General features: G+C 39.5%; 2 protein-coding genes across 5 annotated transcripts in view; both read right to left on the bottom strand.

Annotated features, from left to right (window-relative positions):
• The window catches only part of mtor (mechanistic target of rapamycin kinase), a 161,870-nt gene extending 156,859 nt beyond the window's left edge, over positions 1-5,011 (bottom strand). For all 4 annotated transcript variants that reach the window (XM_084070366.1, XM_084070367.1, XM_084070368.1 and 1 more), the window contains exons 1-3: positions 4,852-5,011; positions 2,802-2,944; positions 57-165 (exon numbers count right to left, since the gene is read on the bottom strand). In XM_084070366.1, the coding sequence (XP_083926492.1) occupies positions 57-165; positions 2,802-2,930 (238 nt within the window). In that variant the 5' untranslated portion in view covers positions 2,931-2,944; positions 4,852-5,011. The remainder of the gene's footprint in view (positions 1-56; positions 166-2,801; positions 2,945-4,851) is intronic.
• A 2,827-nt stretch (positions 5,012-7,838) lies between these two features.
• Positions 7,839-11,913, bottom strand: ssna1 (Sjogren syndrome nuclear autoantigen 1). Its single transcript, XM_084068440.1, has 3 exons — positions 11,687-11,913; positions 9,700-9,899; positions 7,839-8,055 (listed from the first exon to the last, which is right to left on the bottom strand). Exons 1-3 carry the CDS (start codon positions 11,763-11,765, stop codon positions 7,963-7,965), a joined length of 372 nt encoding a protein of 123 aa, XP_083924566.1. The 5' UTR covers positions 11,766-11,913; the 3' UTR covers positions 7,839-7,962.
• Positions 11,914-21,808: the final 9,895 nt, after the last annotated feature.

The raw sequence follows: 21,808 nt of genomic DNA, 5'->3' as shown, positions 1-21,808 counted from the left end.
AACAAAGTTCCGTATTGCAACCATTACTTTGTTATGCGAGGTATGACAAGGCTTACCAATGGCAAGAATCCCTCCTTTCTTCTCGTTCACATCAGAGCTGGACACCAGCTCAAAGATGTGATGGTTCAGTTCATCATAGAACGTGGTGGCCTCATCTTGGCTCAGCTGAGGAAGATTGCAGATCAAACATCAGGACAAACAAACAGCTTTGAGAAAACACTGTACAGCAGGGGTCTTCAACGTCCCTAGCTGAGAGAGAGATGAAGCAGGGACCCCTACTCTATATTGTTTAAAATGGTGTTTTCAGATTACAGTAAAGTTTTTTTTTTTACTTAGTCTGCTCTTTTTTCCCTCTACACCTATAGCTTCATTGCCAAAAATAGCCGATCTACAAGCTCTCAACGCCTCGCAGCGCGAGGCGTTGAGAGCTTGTAGATCGGCTATTTTCGGCTAATGTTCCCCTCAGAAAAGGAATTCTAGGGTTCAAGTGGTTAATGTAAAAAAACAAAATCCTATCACACAAAGATTTGGCGGCCCCCCTGTAGCAACTCTGAGGACCCCCCCTAGGGGTCCCGGACCGCCTGTTGAAGACCCCTGCTGTACATAGATATTGTCGCTGTCTGTCGGGTGGAAACCTTGTACGTCCAAAGCGGTTACTTTTCAGGAAATGGATAAAATAAACAGTGTTCCAATGGATGCAATGTAGTTATTATTACTTAGTCACCAGCTCTTGTTAAAACTTCATTGGTTAGAAAATACGTGTAAAACCCAGTAACACTTTCACTTTCAAAAGGTTTTTTAAAGGAGAAATCCGGTCATTTTAAGTGTTATGTTTGATGTGTGTCAAATCACTTACCAACGTATAAATGAAAATCGCGTAAATCCACAGAGCCCCCTATCGACCCCCACCGTTGTCATTGTAGGAGGATATAGAATAGCCCAAATTCGCCTATTTTAACCAATGCAAAGTCTGTTTTTTTGCTTCTAGTACTCATTGTTGAGTCCCATGATAATGTAACAGGCGCTAAAACTCCCGACAAGCTAACGGCTAATAACAGAACGAGCTAATGCTGGTTGCTGGTTTCTCTCCCGACCTGGCAACCTGGGGCTGCCATTCAGAGAGATAAGCAGCCCCAGCGTTAGCTCGTTTGTTATTAGCCGTTAGCTTGTCGGGAGTTTTAGCGCCTGTTACATTATCATGGGACTCAACAATGAGTACTAGAAGCAAAAAAACAGACTTTGCATTGGTTAAAATAGGCGAATTTGGGCTATTCTATATCCTCCTACAATGACAACGGTGGGGGTCGATAGGGGGCTCTGTGGATTTACGCGATTTTCATTTATACGTTGGTAAGTGATTTGACACACATCAAACATAACACTTAAAATGACCGGATTTCTCCTTTAAAAACAGCACAAATAGCAGATCTACAGGCTCACAACGTGACACAGCGCGAGGCTTTGTGAGCTTGTACATCTGCTATTGCCGCTACTTTTGTGTGACACTCTTGCACGCCAAAGTAAGGGCTTAACTCATTCAATGCCAATGACGTCTTTTGACGGCTGTTTTCAATTGGCCATTAGTGCCAATGACGTCTTTTGACGTCTCCTAAAAAAAAAAAAAAAAATCAAAATATATATATTTTTTTTTTTTTGGTTATTTTTTTTTTGGGTTATTTTTATCTCAAAGGAACTAGGAGAAAACGATTTTCAAAAACTTATTGCTCCATCCACTTCAATGTTAAAAAGGAAACAGAGAAGAAAAAAACATTTTTCCTACCATTGTAAACCCTGTATTTCTGAGTGTGCCATGCCACTTTCAAACATCAAAAACAAATGTCAACGAGGTCACAATGACCTCGTTGAAATTTGTGAAACCACACCTGAAGTGACTCAGTGATTAGCAACCATCAGGGGATCAATCACACTGAAGACCTTTTCTGTGACCAATTGAAAAGGTAAAATAATAGCCTTTTTCATGGCACAGGGATCAACAGGCTTGAAAAAGCCTGGCACTGAATGAGTTAATTCTTAAAAAAGCTGAAATATGGAGATACAAGGTTTCTGTCCGACAAGCAACGATATGGTACATCATCATGTCCACAAGACATGTCACATGACTTGAGTTCATAATATGAAAAGTTTATATTATATATAACTTTGGACTCACACAGCACATACTAACTAGACCCTCCAGAAAAATGTGATTATGCGATCGCATAATTTACCGCATAATCAGCAAAATAGCGCATAATTATGCAGGGGTAATATTTTTTTCAAAAAAGCTGCATCGCATCATATGACATCGTATCGTATAATATGCGCATCGCATAATATGTGCATCGCATCGCATGATAATATGCACATCGCATCGCATAATATGCAAAATATGCGCATATTTCGAAACTTTCCGCATATTTTGCAACTTCACACAATTTCATATAAAAAAACCACATATTTCATCGCATTTCATTCACAATCGTCATAATCGTTGACATGTTGAAAAAAAAATGTAATATTTATATAAAACTGTAAAAGCTGATCTACGAGCTTACAACGCGTCACGAAGTAACGCGTTGTAATAGACAAGCTATTTCTGCTTTGTAACTTTGCAAGCTTAAATACAGTATGTCAACAATTTCTTTGTATATTTCAGATATTTGTCATATCTGCCCCATGTGCAATTTTCCAATATTCAACGCCAAACACACAATTAAATCGTTAATCGCAATTATTTGAGTGACAATTAATCGTCCACTTAAATGTGTAACGGTGAGAGCACCTACTGCTACACGCCTTACCTCTCTGAGCTCTGTGGTCACATAATGCTGCAGATCTTTGGCAGACTTGGCTCTAGTGTCTTCATTCCGACTCTTGAGGCCGCTGACAAACTGCTGCAGCACAGAGGCTGTGCCCGACATGATGACCATCTGGATGGCTTAGTCTGTGAACGACACGCACATCAAACAGGTCTGGGTGGGTGACTTCATTACAGTGGTGTAAAAGTAACTACTGTAAGTACGTTTACTTGTACTTAAGTACCGCACTTAAGTACAATTTTGAGTTTTTTTTTTTTTTTACTTTACTGGAGTATTTCCAATTTTCAGTACTATTACTTTTACTCCACTACAATTATTTGAAAACTTTAGTTACTACCGGTAGTTACTTTGCAGATATAAATTATTATATCATAAAACATACATTAACCACTTTAGCCCTATTTTATACATAGGCTATTTGAAAATAGCTGATCTACAAGCTCACAACGCATCGCAATGCGACACGTTGAGAGCTTGTAGATCTGCTATTTTCAAACATTTTATACTTTTAATTGTGGTACTGTATAGTAGTATATTTTGATGCCAATACTTTTGTACCTTTACTCAAGTAACACTTTGAACACAGGCCTTTTTAGTTGTAACAGAGTATTTTTATATTGTGGTATTGCTACTTTCAATATTAGAGTACTTATTCCACCACTGCTTCATCACATGTTAGCAACAGTCAATACAAACAATATGCATCATACATCAACATTATGAGACGTAATAATGTTGATGGTTGTCTGTCCTGCTTTGAAATCTAGTTCAATGTAGCAGTAGTAGCATTGTGAGCTTGTAGTTTCAAAAGATTTGTATACATTTGAAAACGTGTTAAATGGGACATTCTGCATAATGAGTACTTTCTACTTTTGGTACTTTAAGTCCATTTTGATACCAATACTTTTATACTTTAACACAAGTCCTTTTTGAATTCCTGACTTTTGCTTGTAACAGAGCGTTTCGCTGTTGACAGCAACGTAGCTGTAGTATACAATAATACAACCCTCGTAGATTTATGATTCTGATGTTTTCAATCTACGAGAGTTGTAGGGTTCACCCCCCATGGAGACATGGACTTTCAACACTATGCCCCGTAGACACTCCAAACATGTACAAATTGAAAATAAAGGTGCTTACCCCCAAGCCCCAAATGTTAACTGTCTCTACGTGGTAGTAGTTTAATGTAATAATCCATATCTTTCAATAAAGAAGTGTTTTAATGCCGTCTGTGGGCGATTCTGTCGGAAGTTCCCAATGGGCGGTAGCGACGGGTAGTGACGGGGCGCATCCGGTGAAACCCGGAATTACACTAAATGTAAACAGGAAGTAAACGAGGGTGAAAAAATGGCGTTCGGCCACAGACGGCATTAAAACACTTCTTTATTGAAAGATATGGATTATTACATTCAACTACTACCTCGTAGAGACAGTTAACATTTGGGGCTTGGGCGTAAGCACCTTTATTTTCAATTTGTACACGTTTGGAGTGTCTACGGGGCATAGTGCTGAAAGTCCCTGTCTCCATGGGGGGTGAACCCTACAACTATTGAAAACGTCAGAATCATAAATACGACTACGAGGGTTGTATTCTACAGCTAACAGCAACGTTATAACAATGCATGAAAATGTAGTTCAATGGAATCTAGTTCAATGTAGCAGTAGCATCAGCAGTAGTTGTTTGTTGTTGTTGTTGATGATAGCAACGTTATAGCTAGCCATGGTTCACATGACAGTCACGTTTCAGGGCTACGTTATAGCAATGAATGAAAATCTAGTTCAATGTAATCTAGCTCAATCAACGTAGTAGCAGTAGTTGTTGTTGTTGTTTGTTGTTGACACTCAGCAACGTTATAACAATGCATGAAAATCTAGTTCAATGTAGTAGCATCAGCAGATAGTTGTTTGTTGTTGATAGCAACGTTCTAGCAATGACTGCAGGGACATACCCTGCGTGAGGGAGCTAGCGTTAGCAGCTTTAGAGCTATGTAGGTTCTGTTGTTAGCGTGCATATAAAACGCGTATCTCTTACGTTCTGAGTCCCACTCAGTAGCTTTTCTATCAGTCGGTTGTGACAGACAGCCAGTGTGTCATTGTTGTTGACCGTCAGACTGTACTGTACCAGGAGGCCTAATAATAACAGTTTAGTTACACAGGACAAGGTTAGCTAGCTGTGTGTGTTGTTGTGCAAACAGAAGGGACGTACTGGCAGTGTTGCCAGGTTCTGTGAGAGAAATTAAGCAACCAGGTCTAGGAAAACGAGCCCAAAAGAAGCAACTTATTTAGGTCGCATCATGAGCACTTTAAACCGTCGGTTGTTTGAAAATAGCCCATCTACAAGCTCACGACGAGCTTGTAGATCTGCTATTTTCAAAAACTCTTGTAATGTGGAATATTTGGAATATGTTTTGAAACATTCTAACAACACAAATGCTCCCTGATGCTCCCTGGGGAAAAAAAACATTTATGAAAATATTTGAGAACCACTGGTTTAAAAAATAATTACAAACATTTGGAAGCAAGCCTAAATAAGCAAGTATACTTTAGAAACAAAGCCCAAAAAACCGCAACCCGCAACTAGCAAAAAAAAACTTTACAGAAAAAGAAGCTCAAAGTCGCTTATAATAAACCGACACGGCAACACTGCTATCTCTTCTTTGAGGGTTGGCAAATCTATTTAGAGGTGCATTACCGCCACCAACTGGGGTGGACTGGAGTGTAGAGCATTGGTTCTCAAAGTGGGGTCCGGGGACCCCCAGGGGTACTTGAGGGGGTTCAAGGGGGTCCCCAGCTAAATGATGGATAGGAACCAAATGGACCCTTATGGTTCTGTAACTCTGAGAGTGTGCAAATGGAACCAAATGGACCCGTTAGGGTCCATTTGGTTCCATTTGCACACTCTCAGAGTTACATTAACATTGATTTTACAATATGAATCGGGGTCCCAGAGGTATAAATGCCATTAAATGGGGGTCCGTAGCCTCTAATGCATGTCAAACTGGGGGGTCCTTGAAATTAAAATGGTTGAGAATCACTGCTAGAGAGACGTAAAAATCTTCTCTTATGGGGGGTCCCTGGCTTATCTTTTCAAATGGGGGTCCGTGGGGTAATAAGTGTCTATTTGGGGGTCCTTGACATGAAAAAGTTTGAGAACCACTGGTGTAGAGGAGATTATGCTGAATTGAACCCCAGAAGGAGGCTGACTTCGTCCTCAGGGTGTTCTCTGAGAAGCCTGCCAACTCTGAGGAACTTGATGACAATGTCACAGCTGAACTTGTATGTATCGGGAACATGTGCCAAATCATTTGCCTCTACTCGTTTTACCTACTTTGCCAATGCGGAAGGAAGCACGCCACTCATATAGCTTTGGACACCCACCCACCCTCTGTCTGTGTCATCTTGTTGGGTGCTGTTTAACAGGTGGTGTGGTCCTGAGGGGTGCAAAAAGTGCTTGAAAATGTTCATTTGTGTCAGAGAAAACTAACCCAACTGTGAACAAACACACCCCTGCTGGTTGAGCTACCGGATGACTACATCAATACAAACATATCCGATTGTTTGCTTTTGGTCCATTGAAACAATTCAGTTCATTCACAACCATCATATTTTATTGCATTTTATTTTTTTTAGCAAAACTAAACAATAAAAGCCTGGAGATCGAGGCTACAACCATCATGACCAGTTTCTCTTAACTGAACTTAACTGAGTTAATCTTTTCCAAACCACACAAAAACGATTCTGTGTGCGTGTTCTCATAGAACCAAAAGCATGTCATTTTTTGACCTAAATAGTCAATAGTCAAGCAATCAACAATTGCTTGAATATGATGATATAAGTAACATATACAGTAGTTTTTTATTGAAAACAGTGTGACGTCTCCTGTCAGAACTCCCTGCAAGCTGTGGCTGTACAGTCACTCCTCGCCTAGAAATAATGGCCACAGCAGCAAATAAGACAAGTACAAAAGCTAGTACCTCATTCCCTGCTCATTTCTTCCAAAAAAAAGAAGACAAAGACCACATGAACCCTAGCAGCGTCCCTTTTCTGGCACGAACATGCAGTGTTGTGATGCATTGTGAGCTTGTAGATCAGCTACTGTATTTTCGGCAATAAGATTATTTGGTCTAGAGGGGAAACAGGGGTGGACAAAGAATAGACCCCTGGGGGATCTCAGTCAACTAAGTATATAGGGTTTGCGTGGTTTTAACGCGCCGCTACCTTATGCATGTCGACAAAGGGAACAGAAAACTGAAAACATGAATCTGTATGACACTCTCACAATGCCATTCATCAAGTTGAATTGAATTTACAATTTGAATTTGCCAATTTTCTGTATACAATATAAACATGTACATGTACTATTGAGTCTGAAGGCAATTTTATACTTAGTCGGACAACGTATCACTTTTGAACTGAGAATGGTGTCGCAAGGAAGTATAAATTAGCCCTTAGGAATTCTTAATTTGTGTTAAGTTGTGCTGTACTGATGAATATGAGTCTCACCTTTCCTAGTAAAATTAAACAGTATGTGGGTCACAGAACAGGGAAAAAAAATGAAATGATACACCTGAACATAATATTACACAATAAAATGTAATTGAACGAGAAAAGGTGCTCCTCAGAGCACAGGTCTCCGCCAGGCCAGCAATGTTTGGAAACCAGCTAGTCATTATAGAAGTGAGTGGAATCTGTAGAAGTTGAGGGATTAATGTTGATGAAATTATACAGACACAATATGTTGATTTGTGTAGAAGGGAGTGTAGAATATAGTTGTTGTTTTTTTACCGAATGGGTTCCCAGATAGTACTGCACCTTGTCCAGAGCCAGTTGACACCCACAGATCCAGGAGTCCTCTACGTCTAAAATCATGTTGTGGAAGTGTGGACAAATTTGCCCTTTGGCTATTGGCTAAACCACTATACTGTAGAGTCTACAGTAGTCAGGCAGAATTATTGTATGTCCAAAACAGTTACTTTTCAGGAAAAAGGAGTAAGTAAATGTAAATGACGACAATCTATGAAATGTTAATAGAATAATTTATTTAATCAAAAACAAGTACTTGTGATAGTAAAATAAAACATAGAAAATAGTCCATATAGTTGCGAATGGAGGGAATGCTGCAGTGGTCGGGGACAAGTCGCCATTAGTGATGTTTGGCTCTGGGTTCCGTTGCTTTACTGAGGTTTCCCGCCTCCTCCTTCAGTACGCTCAGAAGGGTTTGAGAACTCTCCAGAATCTAAGAGAGAGAAAGCATAGAAAAGACCATGTAAGCTCATGAGTCCACCGTGCTAAATGTTTTTTTCATTTCAAGGGCCCCAGTTTGGTATGCATTAAGGCCACAGACCCCCATAACTCTGAGTGCATAAAAATGGAACCAAATGGATCCACAAGGGTCCATTTGGTTCCTACATATCAATCATTTAGCTGAGGACCCCCTGGAAACCCCTCAAAGATCCCTGGGGGTCCCCAGACCCCACTTTGAGAACAAGTGTTTTAAATGTATATGATCTGTAATGTCCTGTTGCTCTATATGCCATAGATAGAAAAACCCTTTGGTACATCGTTTGTGAATTAGCAAGTTCTCTCTAAAGCTCTGTTAGGAGCGGTGCTATTCCCGTGGACTGAAAATTCCACTACAGGAATTGCGATGTAGTAAAAATAAAGTAAACAATTTCACTGCTCATCAAAACAAATTATTTTATTTAGTCACATGCGCCCTCTACAGATCTGGTCAATGGTCATTTATATTGACCAGATCTGAAGAGGGCGCAGGTGAGTAATTAAAATAATGTCCGAATGGCGGTAGTGGAATTTTCAGTCCATGGGAGGAGTACCGCTCCTAGTCCTAACAGAGCATTAGAGAGAACTAACGCTCTGATGGACTGAAGCTAGGTTGTCACTAAGCATCAAATATGCGTTAATCATTTAAATGTTAGGTTGTCACTGAGCGTGACGTCACATGCCAAAGCAAATTCTTTGGATGAACCTTGTACTCTGCAATAAAGTGTTTATGATGAGACAGGAATGACAAATACACACCTCACCAATCTCTGGAATAATACATAGCACTATTCAAAATGGTTACTTTTGAATAAATACTGATTGACAGACAAATACATTAAATCATTGTATTTATGCTGTTAGCATAAATAAGAGCACTAACCATACAGCAACAAGTAAAACACACTGACACATCCAAGTGATTTTACAGCATAGTAGAAGTGTTCCCACTTCAACCTGAGTATGTGGTACTATCACAAAAAGGGCCCAGGCATTTGACCCTGCACTGTTGTCTTTAATAAGTGAAGCTGAGGGGGGTTGTTTGTCTCATAGTAGAGGTGCACAGGGAGGTGAATATCAATGTGGGATGAGCCTGTGAACACAATGGTTACTCTCTTCAGACTCAACCTCATCCCCTACCACTCTAGCGAGTAGCGACTGACCAAGATAATGTTTACTCGTTTATTCTCATGTTTTGTTTCTTCTTAGGTTTGTTTTTCTTGACCACAAAAGGTAAGAAGGTAATTTAGAAGGCATGTTATTTTGAAGATGCCAGGTACATAATTTACCTGGTAAACTGGGTTACTTAATAAAATGGTGATGAAGTGCTCAGATGGTGCGGGGGTAAAATTCATGTCCACCACCCAAGAGACTGTGGTTTCAAATCCACTTTGGTGCTTCCGGCTTGCCCGGGTGTCCACTGTCCAAGTGTACAAAATAGCCCATCTACAACCGATATGTGAGCCATTTTCACAATTTCTTTCTCGCGATTGATAATTGTTCATTAACCGTAATCAAGGCAAAGGTTTTAAATAATCGTGATATTGAGTGGGAAGTCATATCACCCAGCTTTAGCATCCATTACAACCGAGCTACACACCTTCATGTAGGCAGCCTCCGTCTCTGCAATGGTGCGATCGAATTCGGTACGGGCGGTCAGTCGGCGGGCCAGGCTCTCATTGACCCTGGACAGTTTCTCCGTGAGGACGCGGATATCATGCTGTAAACGGGTCTTCTCCTCTTCCTCCTGTTGGATCTGACGGTTCAGATCTTCCCGCTTCGAGCACAGTTCTTCAATACCTGAGGGAGGGAACGTAATGGAATTGCTCTCAAAAACACGTCGATATTATTCGATGCATTGAGAACCGATGGATTCAGTTCAATAGGTGCACTGTCACGTGAAAACTAGCTGGGGGTGTAGTGTACAATCGTTGATGTTTAATCAGAGACAACCAGGTTCAATTCCTTGCTCCTCCTGGCATTAAGTCCAAGTGTCCTTAACCCATTGATACCTGGAACGCATCTGTCACTTTAGATGTCTTTGGCTATTCAAAAATAGCAGATATACAAGCTCATAGCGCGGCACCGAGTGCCGCGCTATGAGCTTGTAGATCTGCTATTTTTGAAAAATCGTGAAAATTATTTTTTAAATATTTTTTTCCGTTTTTTTTTTTAGGATTTAGATTTTTTTTAGACGTGGCCTCAGGTCTTAATGGGTATTGTAATCGCTCACCGTCTCTGTATGGGTGTGTGAACAACAGTATACTGTATATCCCCCCTTTTTCTCCCATTTGAGCCATTATGCCAATTCCCCCCACACGTGTAGTCCGTGTCACTGCTAACCCTTACAGTTGATCACGTGGGAGGGTGTAGATGAGCATGTGTCCCTCAATACACATGACGTTTTTAGTTGCCAACTGATTTTTTTTTTCACCTGACCCTAAGTCTCCATGAGTCTCCCTCTTTTCCAAGGATGTTGCCTTTGGATGGGGCACGGTTTTGAGGTTAGGTTTAGGCATTTAGTTTCTGTGAGGTTAAGGTTAGGGACAGGTAAATTATGGGAGGCACCCAAGCGAAAGCCTAGGAAAAAAGTTAGACCCAAGTCTCCTTAGTGGTGGGCAGGAACTTTTCTCCTGCGCCACCCGGGCAACTTTAAAAAAAAAAAGAAAACGAAAACTTAATAGGGAATGGTCAGCTGGGTGCCTTTTCAACCTTTTGGGTTGAAAAGGCCAAAGGTCACAGTCAAGCTCAAGAAGAGAAGACATAATCATATCTCAGGAGTGGAGAGATATAGATAATATATTGCAATTGACAATTTAGGCATTTAGAAGACGCTCTTATCCAGAGCGATTTACAAGTGCCATATGTAATCTGTGTGATCTGTGCCCTCTGTGATGTCACTTGAACCAGGGAGAGACGGCCGCGTTCTTGGCTGATACCGACAGTAAGCCTCTCTGACCTAATTACCGTACTTACTGTACTACTTACTTATGATGGCACTCTGTGCCATCAAATTATATTGTGAAACACAACTTCTGTCTGCACACAGAATAACTCAAATGGATATGCGGATGTTCATGAAACTCAGGAACAGATAGAAATGGAACAACAAGACATGTTTATATGGGCAGAGATTTACAGCTGTTGTTATAATCTACTGGACAATATTGTCAGCTACATTCCTGTGGTGTGGATGTAGCCTAGATGTAACTCTGTGTATTGTTAAGGTGCCCTCCCTCAGTACTGCAGTGATGTGAATGTGTGCTTGTGCGTGTGCGTGTGTGTGCGCACGCGCAACTCAAATCAGAGATAAAACATAGGCTCACAAATTGACAGGTGTGTGATATGCGCTCAGTGAAGGAAGTTTGTACAGTACATGTGTTTGTTTGCTGCTTGTTTAAAGTTTACAGCAAATTATTATTGGGTCACACACACACACGCACGCACGCACGCACACACACACACACACACACACACACACACACACACACACACACACACACACACACACAGACACAGACACAGACACAGACAGACACACACACACACACACACACACACACACACACACACGAGATGTGACTTACATTTGACCAGCTCGTTGTTGTAGCTCTGAAGCGCTGCTCCTTGTTGGCTCATTATTATGTTCTGCAAAGTTTCTCTCATACACTTATAACAGATGACTTTGTATTGCCCGTCAAGATAACCTGTGAGGCTATCTGTCTAAGTGTAAACGATTACTCTAGGAACATGTGAGAATACATTAAATGACTTTCCACTGCTGGAGGTGTTTCAAATCCCTTCCTCTCATGAGTTCCCATGGAGCCGAAATGAAACGTCTGACGTCGTTTTCAAGCGACTTACAGTACAAACATTCGTCAACGGCACGAGACAAAGAAATTAGTGGTATAGTGTCGCCCTCTAGTGGTTGTATTCAAACCATAGATTCAAACAAACCCCAACGCCTTGGAAAATGAAGCCAGTGTGTGCTCAATCTGGGGAAAGGTTTATTATAGTTATAAATAGGCTCTATGCACAGCAGCCATATTGTGAAGACGGTCACAGGTGTTACCAATGATACTAATGAAGGAGGCTCTTGTTCCATTCTAGTCAAACAGAGTCAGGGTGCTTATCTTGTGCATGTTGGCTCACTGGAAACACTGACTGCTACACCAGTGGGTCTAAAATTGGGGTCCATGGACCGTTATGGTTCTGTAACTCATGGCCGCTGTAACTACAACGAAATAACAGAAACTAGAATATATAATTTAGATAACTGAAATAAAAAAATAAAAACGAGTGTAGATTTCAAAGTATGCCCATGCACATTGTTATTATGATGATGATCAGGTTGATGATTATAAATACTGTTGTTGGTTTTAACAGGTAACACAAAAATGCTTTTTCTTTGTTTTAATTTGTACTTTTTTATTAATAAAACATTTCAGTTATTCAGATGTTAACATTAAAAATGCTAAAAGGCATACTCGTAATGGATGTATTAAAATCCAATCCAGAATCCTGAAATAAAAAATACATACATTTTCAGAAATACTCCTGCATCAAAGATAAAGAATCAACCTTCAGTGAGGGCTACTACTTACATCCAAAATGAACACATTGTAACAATAGCAACAACGAAAACACAAACAGAAATATTCAGAGCACAAAAACATAATCATCAGGTATTATGGTTATACTAGGAGGAAGATTTTTTTCAAAAAAGTGTACAGAAATTGTTAAAATTATGTTTTTATGTGGACACGCCTCCAGTTCAATAAGTATACCTGGTTCTCACCTTAGCATCTCCTCCACCACCTTAGCACCAACCACCTGTCCTAGTCCCTCCTCCTCCTCATGCCCACACCTGTTGTGTTATGATAATGAGGGGGAGGGTACGTTTTTACTATGTCACTAAAGCGCTGTTTCTCTATTGGCACGTTTGACCCTCAAGGTTTCAGCCTCCAGGAAGAAACTCCAAATAGTCAGAGAAGACATAAAACACCATAAAAACACCACATAAAACCACGCTTAATGAAGTTCTATCAACCTCATAGACACATGAAAAACAGAAAAAGTGCAAAAACATGGCACCAGCTCTTTAAAGTATACACAAACATGGTAAATCAAACATGTATTAGCTGTCTTGTACTAGAACAATACAGTACAAAATAAAGTCAGTGTCTGTAACAGCATATGGTCAGAGGTATAAGAATATTGTTAACCTGAGATGGTAATATGTTTTCTGAAGATTATACTTCATTTGAGGAATAGCCAAGCCCTTGACTAAAAGTTTCCCTGAGAATATTTTACACTTTACATGTGTGAGGTAACAATATACTGGCTAGACTTTAATTCTACAGCCATGTATTAGCAGTAGCTAGTTACTAATAAACAGTGATATGTTAGCAGCTTCTTATGAATTCAGTTCTCATTAGCATTGCTTTATTGCTTCAACTTTGTGTTTGCATATGAAACAGAGAGAGGACGTGATTTGACAAACACAGGTGAAAGCGATAAGTTCTCTACTGAAGTAGAAAGTTCACAGAATCCTCTCCATTTGGTTTGCCTTCAGGGGCATCTTCATATGAGTTTCTTCCTCTCATTTATAAAGCTGAGGAAAGATGAAGAAAAGGAAATTAAATCAAATCAAACATTGTGTGAAGCACATTTTAAACAACCATGTACAAGTTGTACAAGTTAAAAATCTAAAATCAACACAGCAGAAGAGATGCCAAAAGCACAACAGAAACATTGCACAAATAAAGGCATAAAAGCCCCCAAAAATATATTTTAAAAAAATAAGGAAAAAAAGTATTAATTTACCACCAAAAACATGATGGTGAAATGTGTAATCATTTTGTCAGGATGTCAAAACCCCCACAGTTATGGGATTGTTTATTAACTCTGTGAGTGGCAGCCATTAGCTATCTGTTTGCTTTGGGTAAGGTACGTTTTACCCTAAATGCATTCTTGTAAAGCAGCCATCACGTTACCATGTTGCAGACTACATGATTGCTGCCTTATAAAATGAACGGGAAATAGCTAACCTTATGCATCAAAGGTGCTGTAAACTACTAGTTGAATGTTGTCTAGTGCGCCTTTAAGAAACAAATTCCTTAAAAAAAAAATGTACAAGCTGTTTTGTTGTCAAGGATCAATGAGGTTTACCTGTTCTAGATCGAATGCATGCATTTTTGCATTGGTCTTCCGCCTCAAAGCGGTTGTCATTTCCACCGCAGCCTCCATACCAGAACTGTGCACATGCATTGGCGTGTTTGTCATAGTACCAGCGGACAGTGTAGTCACGACAGCTACCTTGTTCCAAAGTCAGGTTACAGCGGGGATCAGGAACTGATGGAGAAATAGTGTAAGATACAGTACATGATTAACCGTTCATGTATTATTATTATTATTATTATTATTATTAGTAGTAGTAGTAGTAGTAGTAGGAGTAGTAGTAGGAGTAGGAGTAGGAGTAGTAATATTATATTATTATTATTATTATTATTATTATTATTATTATTATTATTATTATTATTATTATTATTATTATTATTATTATTATTACTATTATCATTAATATTATTATCCATTGATTTTAGCTGAGAATATACCTGTTGGTTCAAAGTGGTTCAAACTACTTAACCAAAATAGGGAGGCCATTCATGGATTTGAATCAAGCTAGGGTTTATCGAGATCATTAATCAACATTTCTTGACAGTTAATTAATCATTAACAGATAACAACATGAACTATTTACAATGGACGAATGTCTGACCCATGAACAGCAGTGTAAACGAGAGGATTCACACATCCTAGGCAGGCTACAGTATGCATAGGCTCCACTGTAGCGCTACTCGCTAAATATAATGGAATAGGCCTGAAAAATATGCAAACTAAACTAAATCAAGCTGCTGCTCACCTTCAGCAGTGGTGGAAAAAGTACTCAAATATTTGACTTAAGTAAAAGTATCAATTCTGCAAAGTAGAAGTACTCTGTTACAAGTAAAAGTCCGGAATTCAAAATTGACTTGCGTAAAAGTACAAAAGTATTGGTAACAAAATGTGCTTTAAGTACCAAAAGTAAAAGTACTAAAATGTTTGAATATAGCAGATCTGCAAGCTCACAACGCGTCGCTGTGAGCTTGTAGATCGGCTATTTTCAAATAATAAAATAGGACCAAAGTGGTTAATGTATATTTTAAATTAAAATAAATAAATAACTAGAACTAAAGTTTTCAAATAATTGTAGTGGAGTAAAAGTACAATATTTGCCTCTGAGATGTAGTGGAGTAGAAGTAAAAGCATAGACAATTGGAGATACTCCAGTAAAGTAAAAGTACCTCAAAATTGTACTTAAGTACAGTACTTGAGTAAATGTACTTAGTTACTTTACACCACTGACCTTTAGGCAGGACATCACCTTCATTGTCTTCCTCGTCCTATAGTTTAAAATGATAGCATAAAAATGAGCAATGATCAGTTGAGAAGGGTTATGTGCAGTTGAAATAATAAGAGGTGAATTATCGTATAATAACCAAGCAGAAAATGAAATGAAGCGTCGATCAGGACCTGGCATTGACTTGGTTATTGTGTGGTTGAAATAGGTTCTCTCTCTCTCTCTCTCTCTCTCTCTCTCTCTCTCTCTCTCTCTCTCTCTCTCTCTCTCGCTCGCTGATCGAGCTCCAGTCTGACGTCCAGTGGTGGAAAAAGTACTCAAATTCTTTACTCAAGTAAAAGTACCAATACTGCAATATAAAACTACTCTGTTACAAGTAAAAGTCCAGAATTAAAAATGTACTTGAGTAAAAGTACAAAAGTATTGGCATCAAAATGTACTTAAAGTACCAAAAGTAAAAGTACTAAATATTTGAAAATAGCCGATCTACAAGCTCACAACGCGTCGCGATGCGACGCGTTGTGAGCTTGTAGATCTGCTATTTTCAAATAGCCTAGGTATAAATTAGGGCTAAAGTGGTTAATGTATGTTTCATTATATCATAGTTTATATCTGAAAAGTAACTACTAAAGTTTTCAAATAATTGTAGTGGAGTAAAAGTACAATATTTGCCTCTGAGAAGTAGTGGAGTAGAAGTAAAAGTATTGGAAATTGGAAATACTCAAGTAAAGTACAAATACCTCAAAATTGTACTTAAGTACAGTACTTGAGTAAATGTACTTAGTTACTTTCCACCACTGCGTGACGTCACACATAACAGAAACCTAACAAAGCGAGCCAAATTGCACAGATGTCAAGCATGTCCATATTTGGAGATAACCCGGGAACAGAGACAAACAAATACTGCCCCGCCCACTCAACCCACCACAACTTGAATATTATATATAGAAGATGAATGCTTGTAGGATTATTAAGGAGTATTAAGATGGACCTGGGCTGGCGGGCGATCAGCACTGATGGGGCGTGAGTAGGTATCTCCACGGATGTGGACATCGGTACGTGTAGGGGCTGGTACTGGGTAAGTAGCATCCTTGTTGTCATATTGATTGGTTGCATAACCATTATTGCCATTACCATATCCATTGTTACCATATCCATTGTTACCATACACATTGTTGCCATTTCCATATCTGTGGATGTTACGGCTGACCTCGAGGAGTTTACGCTCCAGGTCTGAAAAGCAGATAAAACATTGTTTTAGATCACTTAAAGGCATTGTAGGGAACATTAAGCCTAAATTTAAAAAATATTTATATATATATTTTTTGCATTTTCCCCCCTCTATCAGCCACTATATAATGATGCTGGGGTGTTTTCCTGCATTGAAACACAGGCCTCTTTCTGAAAACCCTATTTTCCCTATTGTTGTTGTTTTTATGTTTGTCCGGGTGGTAAGGAAGTCTATGGAAGTCTATGGAGGCATCACCCCCTGGTGGCCGGGAAACGAACTGCACAAACAAACATTGTTTACAAACAATGCAGGGAAAATAGGGTTTTCAGAAAGAGTACTGCGTTTCAATGCAGGAAAACACCCCAGCATCATTATATAGTGGCTGATAGAGGGGAAAAAATGCAAAAAATGTATATATAAATATTTTTTAAATTTAGGCTTAATGTTCCCTACAATGCCTTTAAAGCCAGGCCATTCATAAAAGTAAGACATGTCGATCGTAACAAAGCTACGTAATATCTGACTGCTGTGTTGTTTCATTAACACACATACTTTGATCATAAAACATAAGCTAAATCAAGCTGCCGCTCGCCTTCAGCAGTGGTGGAAAAAGTACTCAAATATTTGACTTAAGTAAAAGTATCAATTCTGCAAAGTAGAAGTACTCTGTTACAAGTAAAAGTCCGGAATTCAAAATTTACTCGAGTAAAAGTACAAAAGTATTGGTAACAAAATGTACTTTAATTACCAAAAGTAAAAGTACTAAAATGTTTGAAAATAGCAGATCTACAAGCTCACAACGCGTCGCTGTGAGCTTGTAGATCGGCAGTTTTCAAATAATAAAATAGGACTAAAGTGGTTAATGTATATATATATATATTTTTTTTAAATTAACTAGAACTAAAGTTTTCAAATAATTGTAGTGGAGTAAAAGTACAATATTTGCCTCTGAGATGTAGTGGAGTAGAAGTAAAAGTATAGACACTTGGAGATACTCCAGTAAAGTAAAAGTACCTAAAAATTGTACTTAAGTACAGTACTTGAGTAAATGTACTTGGTTACTTTACACCACTGACCTTTAGGCAGGACATCGGAAGGAAGGACTCCTCGGAAGGACTCCTCGACAGAGCGATCTTTTTCACAGAATTGCTTGAGGAGTCTACGCTCCAGCTCTGAAAAGCAGATAAAACATTGTTTTAGATCACTTAATGCCAGGCCATTCATAAAAGTAAGACATGTTGATCGTAACAAAGCTACGTAATATCTGACTGCTGTGTTGTTTCATTAACACACATACTTTGATCATAAAACATAATCACCAGTGAAAGCATTGTCCTCAAAGTCATCAATAGTGTGCAGATGTTCTGGGTCGGAGGCAATGAGTTTGAGCTCTTCTATGAAATTAACCGTATCCTTATCCTTATGAGGGTTAGAGGAATTGACAATCCCCACGGCGTACATTTCAATGTAATTGGGCGCACCCTGCGCCTCCCTCACGGCAGTGAGAAGATCATCATCCTCTCGCTTATCAGTCTGTCCATCTGTGATGACAATGGCTACTTTCTTGATGTGATTCCGGGCGCGGGCGAAAGCTTCCCGAGTGGCCTTTTTGATGGCCGTGCCAGTGTAGGTGCCATGGCCCAAATAGTTCATTTCCCTGATTTCGCGTTGGATATCATTTTTGTTTATGTAGCTATCTAACTTGAACTTCAGGTGAGCCTCCTGGCTGTAGAGAACCAATCCGATCCTGGTGGCGTCGCTCCCGATCGTGATGCGGTCCACCAAACGTTTGAGAAAGTCCTTGATTTTTTTAAAGTTCTCCTCCCCAACGCTCTCTGAGCTGTCGATGACGAACACAAGCTCCATCGGCGTCTGCTTGCATGTGCTGTTTGCACATCCTGAAAACATAAGAAAGCATGTTTTTTTCCCTCTTTTCTTTGTTTTGTAAATATTAGAGCCTGACCGATTTGTGGGTCCAATCCTGATTTTGGAGAGTCCTAGGCCACCAATTACCATGTTTTGACTGATATTTTATCAAGTGCAAAATGCTCTAATCAATTTGAAAAACTTGACTCAAGACTTGATTCAAGTTTCTATTTAACTTATAAGCAATTAAATAAAAATAAACACAAACACACTTTTTGATAGATCAAAAATAAACACATGAAAAATGTCACATATATTGCCCAAAATATTGACGCTAGGTGTTTCAAATAAGTCAAATAAGGTCAGACATATCAGTCTGGTTCTAGTAAATAAACCGCTGGACGCTTCTTTTTTTCTTTTCTTTTTTCGTTATTGCAGCCAGGTTGAGATCTTACCACAGATTTGTATGATCAGCAAGATGATGGTTTCAATCTAGAAAACATGAGCAAAGTATGGATTTTACACCGCTGCAATAATACTAGTCTCGTGAGCCAGACTGTTGCAATTTCCAAATGCTCCATTCGGAGATTGTTGAGTAGTTGTCTGGCTACGCGAGGCTACTGCAATACCTACAGTACAATGAGGTGTGTGGTCAGACATTAAAGGAGTTGAACTTACTGTGAGGCCTGGATCTCCTTTGTCTCCGTTCATGCCCTGGGATTGGAAAACAAAACATCACAACACATGTCGAACAAAGAGAGGAAGGAGCGCATCTGTTTGGCTAGAGTAAAAATCTCCAACAAGGTGCTCTTTGGTACGACTGGGTGACAGAATTGATGCAAAAAAAAAAAGGATGAGACCAAGGCACTCCTGTGGAGAAGTTAAGAAGCCTTTAATAGTTTGGCTAATGCATAGCAAGAATAAAAAAATGCACCTATGCATTGCGGAAACAATGCCTTCATCAAGGTGACCCTGATGATAACCTTTCCACAAGAGTGCCTTGGTCTCATCCCTTTTTTTTGCATCACAACACATGGTTTTGGCTCAACTTATTGCTTTTACTAAACATTCACAATCCTAATCACTGATATATCATAAATGAATCTATCCAAGAATGTGGTGGCCACGCTCAATGCAAACATGCGTAACTAAATAATACATCAAATAAGCAGGGACGTGCACAGATAGACTCTAGGTGGCGCTAGAGCACCTGCCCTTTGCCCTCTTGACCAGAAGTGCCCTTTTGGAAAAAAGAAGAAAAAGTCTTTTTCCAGTTTACAGCAGGGGTCTTCAACAGGGGGCCCGGGACCCCTAGGGGGTCCTCAGAGTTACTACAGGGGGTCTGCCAGATCTTTATGTGATATGATTTTTCTTTTTCCACTCGAAACCTAGCATCCCTTTCTTTTCTGAGGAGAACTGTAGCCAAAAATAGCAGATCTACAAGCCCACAACGCCTCGCGCTGCGAGGCGTTGTGGGCTTGTAGATCGGCTATTTTTGGCAAAGAGGTATAGGTGTAGAGGGAAAAAAGAGCAGACCAAGTAAACAAAAAAATATAATTTATTTGAGCACCTGCCCCTCAAAATGTCTGTGCACGCCACTGCAAATAAGTAATCAAAAGAGAATTAACATTTGACAAATGAACTGATCACTCAATGCTTAGTTACATTCTATAAGTCTGAAGTGAGGTCTACATGCTGACAATGCAACACGATGCATTGTGAGTAGATCTGGTTGTAGATCGTGTAGATCATGATATGTCATCATTTCAGCTACATGGGGCTTGTTTTATTGTACAAACATAAACCTGGCTGACTACAGAACCAAACCATATGCTTCTAACCCGTAAAGACATGTAAATAAAATGAGGAGCAGGTCTAATCTACGTACAGGATCACCACGACGTCCATCATTGCCCGGCTCTCCTATTACTCCCCTGATGCCCCTCTCGCCCGGTAAGCCACGTGTTCCCTGTAATGAGAGGAGAGGTCGTCTACAGTCACACACAACGTAACAAGGTGGCAGTGATAATTTCGTCGACTAAAACTATTATGAAAAATGTTTGTCGACTACCTTTTTTTCACTGACGAAAATGAAAAAGAAAAGAAAAGAAAAAAAACTAAGACTAAATATATTGACAATTTAGTCAACAAATAAAAACTAGACTAAAATGTCAGTGAGGGACGAGTGGAGAAGAGATCCAGCAGAACTAAGACATTAGTCATTTTATGTTTGGTTGCGCTCGGGTGTTGCGCTCTGAAAATAGCAGATCTACAAGCTCACAACGTGTCGCGCTGCGGCGCGTTGTGAGCTTGTAGATCTGCTATTTTCAGCATGCAACCAAGTGTAAAATCAGCCATTACGACGCCATCAAGGCACCGCCAAAATACATTTTAGTCGACTAAATCATCTGTAGATTTAGTCGACTATAATCTTATGATATTTAGTTGACTAAAACTAGACTAAAACTAAAACATTTCAGATGACTAAAATATGACTAAAACTAAATGGAATTTTATTCAAAAGACTATGACTAAAACTAAATCAAAATTAGCTGTCAAAATCAACAGTGCAAGGTGGCAGTGAAAACTAGACCAAAGATATATTTAGCTCCCTCACCTTAGCACCTGGAGGTCCCTCGACCCCTCTGGATCCAGGCCCACCCGGAGGCCCTGGCAGACCCTGAAATGACAATCCAGGTTGGCTTTTTATGCACCCAGCAGCAGGTCATTACCACATCATGCTTCCGATAATATCACTCACCCAAAAGCAGTGGCGGGAGAAGAACAATACCACAATATAAAGCTACTTTTCAACGGCCAAAGTATAAAGTGTAACAATTGTTTAATGCATGTTTTGTAATAATGATCAAAATCTGCAAAGCAACTAGTAACTAAAGCTTGGCACATAATTGTAGTGGAGTAGAAGTAGTAGAAGTATAAAGTATACTTCATACGCCAGCTTAATGAACCTGCACCAACGTACTTACATTTAGACCTTGGTGACCGTCATCGCCTGGAGGACCTGTTGTACCCAGGGGTCCTGGTCTTCCAACGTTGCCCTTAAAGCAAATAAATAACAGTCATCATATGTCATGCTGCTTTCAACCAGTGGTTGACCACCAGTGGGTGGGGGGGGTCCCCAGCTAAATTAGTTAACATAGGATCTCAATCATTTTAACCACTTAGCTTTGGCTATTAAAAAATAGCAGA

The sequence above is a fragment of the Gymnoscopelus microlampas genome (genome assembly GCF_963454915.1).
Source record: "Gymnoscopelus microlampas genome assembly, chromosome: 10".
Classification (NCBI taxonomy): domain Eukaryota; kingdom Metazoa; phylum Chordata; class Actinopteri; order Myctophiformes; family Myctophidae; genus Gymnoscopelus; species Gymnoscopelus microlampas.
This window is presented reverse-complemented; position numbering and strand designations above follow the sequence as displayed.

Coding starts and splice junctions, on each gene's coding strand:
- ssna1 (XM_084068440.1), bottom strand. CDS start 11,765: ATGAGAGAAACTTTGCAGAACATAATAATGAGCCAACAAGGAGCAGCG. Junction 9,900..11,686: donor CAACAACGAGCTGGTCAAAT/GTAAGTCACATC, acceptor TCCCTCCCTCAG/GTATTGAAGAACTGTGCTCG. Junction 8,056..9,699: donor CGGAGGCTGCCTACATGAAG/GTGTGTAGCTCG, acceptor TCTCTCTCTTAG/ATTCTGGAGAGTTCTCAAAC.